This window comes from Meleagris gallopavo, chromosome 30 (genome assembly GCF_000146605.3).
Source record: "Meleagris gallopavo isolate NT-WF06-2002-E0010 breed Aviagen turkey brand Nicholas breeding stock chromosome 30, Turkey_5.1, whole genome shotgun sequence".
NCBI classification, from domain to species: Eukaryota; Metazoa; Chordata; class Aves; order Galliformes; family Phasianidae; genus Meleagris; species Meleagris gallopavo.
This window is the reverse complement of record NC_015040.2, coordinates 1,259,929-1,263,097: the sequence shown is the minus strand read 5'-3', so window position 1 is coordinate 1,263,097 and position 3,169 is coordinate 1,259,929. Positions and strand designations below refer to the sequence as shown.

Below are 3,169 nucleotides of genomic sequence, written 5' to 3'. Positions count from 1 at the left end.
CCCCTCACTGTGTGTCCCCCCCCAAATCCCTGCGTCCCCTCCCCGCGCTGCCTCTCAGCCTCGTGTGTGCCGTCCCTGTGTTCCCATATCTCCATATCTCCCATATATCCCGTATATCCCGTATATCCCATATATCCCATATCCCCTTATCTCCCCGTGTCCCCATGTATCCCATATCCCCATATCTCCCCATATCCCCATATCTCTCCATATCTCTCCATATCTCTCCATATCCCCATATATCCCTGTGTCCCCATATCCCCATATATCCCCCTATATCCCCATATATTCCATGTCCCCATATCTCCCCATATCTCCCCATATATTCCCATATCCCCTATGTGCATATCTCCATTTATCCACGTGTCCCCATGTATCCCCATATCTCCCCATATCTCCCCAAATCCCTCCCCATATCTCCCCATATCCCCATATCTCCCCGTATGTCCTTTTCTCCCCGTATCTCTATCCCCATATATCCCCATATATCCCCATATATCCCCATATATCCGTGTCCCCGTATCCCCTTGTCACCACATCCCCATACCCTTGTATCATGTCCCCATGTCCCTGGATCACCACATCCCCACGCTCCCTTATCCTCATTTCCTTACATCCTCACATCCCCATATCTCCATAATCCTATATCACTGGATATGTCCCCATATCCCCGTATCCTTCCAACCCCAAATCCACATATCCCCATGTTGCTGTCCCCCTGTATCCCCCTGTATCCCCATGTCCCCACATCCCCTCTCCCCATCCCTTCCCATCCCCTCTATGTTCACACCCCCAACGTTCCCATATCCACCCCATGGTTGGGGTCACCCAAAGGCGCTGCCCCCAAGAGCTGGGGTTTCCCCACTTGGCTTGGGGGTGACACAGTCTCTGTCCCCCCACCCCACAGCGCTGGCGGCCGCCTCCCCAAGTGGGGATGAGTGTGCAGAGGAGGAGGAGGATGAGCTGGAGCCGGGGCTGGATGAGGCTGAGCCAGAACCTGACAGTGGGACCAGGGCAGCGGGGGGGTCCCGGGGGGCCGTGCTCACACGTCGGGGCATCACTCTGCGTGTGCTGCTCCGTGATGGGCTCCTGGAACCGGGACGTGGGGTCCTCTCCATCTATTATTTGGTGAGGGCAGTGGGGACGTGGGTGGGGATGGGGATGTGGGGATGGGGACGTGGATGGGGACATTGGATGGGACACTGATGGGGACGTGGATGGGGACGTGGTGATGGGGATATTGTTGAGGACATGGGACAGGGATGTTGGGTATGGATTGAGACATGGTGATAGGGACATGGCTGAGGACATTGGCGTGGGTATGGATGGGGATATGGCAATGGGGACATGGATGAGGATGTAGGTGGGGAAATGAATGGGGACAATGGTGATGGGGACATGGGTGAGGACATGGATGGGGACATTGGCATGGTATGGATGGGAACACGGATGAGGACACGGATGGTGACATGGTTGGGAATACGGATGGGGACAGGGATAGGGAAATGGGTGAGGACACAGTTGGGAACAGGGATGGGGACACAGACGGGGAGGGACACAGATGGGGACATTATTTGGGGACATGGTTGAGGACACAAGGACACAGCTGGGACATGGATGGGGACATGAGTGAGGGCATGGTTGGGGACACGGTTGGGGACATGGATGGGGACACGGATGGGGACATGGTTGGGGACACAGATTGGGACACAGCTGGGGACATGGGTGAGGACACAGATAGGGACAGGGATGGGGACACGAACAGGGACATGAATGGGGACATGAGTGAGGACATGGATGAGGAAAAGATGGGGACACGGACAGAGACATGGGTGAGGACACGGATGGGGCCATGGATGAGGACACAGATGGGGACAGGGCGGGACAAGGGTGAGGACATGGATGGGGACACGGTCCATATCAGCCCTCCCCGCTCCTCCCAGGGCAAGAAGTTCGTGGGGGACCTGGGTGCAGACGGGGCCATCACGTGGCAGGAGACAGGGCAGGTGTTCGGCTCACCCAGCGCCTGGGCCACGCACTGCAAGCGCCTGGTGAACCCTGCCAAGAAGTCGGGCTGCGGCTGGGCCTCCGTGCGCTACAAGGGGCAGCGCCTGGACCAGTACAAGGCGGCGTGGCTGCGGCGGCACCAGCCCCACGCACCCAGTGATGAGGTGGGAACCCGGAGGCGTCCCCAAGGAGGGGCTGGGGTGTCCCTGAGGAGGGGTCTCGGGAGGTTCCCGTGGGTGTCTCCAAGGATCTCCATTGGGGTGTCCCCAGTGAGGTGCCTTGGGTTCCGACGGTGTCCCCAGGGACAGACCTGGAGTGTCCCTGTGGGTGTCCCCAAGCAGGTGCCCTGGGGACTGGGGAGGGGTCTCAAAGGGTCCATGTGGGTGTCCTCAAGGTGAAGTCTTGGGGTATCCCAGGGCCTGGGGTGTCTCCATGGGTTTCTCCAAGGAGGTGCATCAGGTCTCCACAGATGTCCCTGAGGAAAGGCCTGGGTTGTCCCCATAGGTGTCCCCAAGGAGGTCCTTTGTGGTGTCCCCACAGAGATGTCTCAGATCCCCATTGTGTCCCTGAGAATGGAGCTGGGATGTCCCCCTCGGTGTCCCCAAGGAGATGCCCTTGAGCCTCGGGGTGCTCCCATAGGTGTCCCAAGGAGGAGCCTCGGGGTTTTCCCATCCATGTCACCACGGAGGTTCCCCGTGGGGCCCTGGGGTGGGCACAGCCCTCAGCCCCCTCCTGGTGCTCTGCCCCAGGCTCTGCCCAGCGAGGGTGAGGAGGATGAGCTGCCCGAGGAGGAAGAGGAGGAGGCTGGGGACGGCCGAACGCCCGCACCGGAGCCAGCAGCCACCAAGAGAACAGAGGAGAAGAGCAAGAAGCCGCCGGGCCGCGGCACAGCAGAGCGGGGTGAGGGGTAATGGTGGTAGGAACGGGGTTGCAGTGAGTGGTAACGGGGTTACGGTGGTGGTAATGGGGACGTGATGGTGGTAACGGGGTGCTGTGCACTGCTGTACAGAGCCCACCCCCCCGGGGAAGAGGCCGGAGAGCAAAGCCCGGGCGCCCGTCCGCTACTGCATGCTGGGCACACGCGACGCAGCCACGGTAGGGGACCCCCCGACCCATCACCTCGGTCAGCCCTCGGGGTGGGGAGGGCCGGGGGGAGCGGGGC

At 60.3% G+C, this 3,169-nt stretch overlaps 1 protein-coding gene across 1 annotated transcript in view; it reads left to right on the top strand.

Moving 5' to 3' along the window:
* Positions 1 to 780: 780 nt before the first annotated feature.
* The window catches only part of LOC100540096 (scaffold attachment factor B1-like), a 29,399-nt gene continuing 27,010 nt past the window's right edge, over positions 781 to 3,169 (top strand). The window contains exons 1-4 of the mRNA XM_031557079.1: positions 781 to 1,128; positions 1,944 to 2,171; positions 2,757 to 2,907; positions 3,017 to 3,162. Coding sequence (XP_031412939.1) covers positions 781 to 1,128; positions 1,944 to 2,171; positions 2,757 to 2,907; positions 3,017 to 3,162 — 873 coding nt within the window. The remainder of the gene's footprint in view (positions 1,129 to 1,943; positions 2,172 to 2,756; positions 2,908 to 3,016; positions 3,163 to 3,169) is intronic.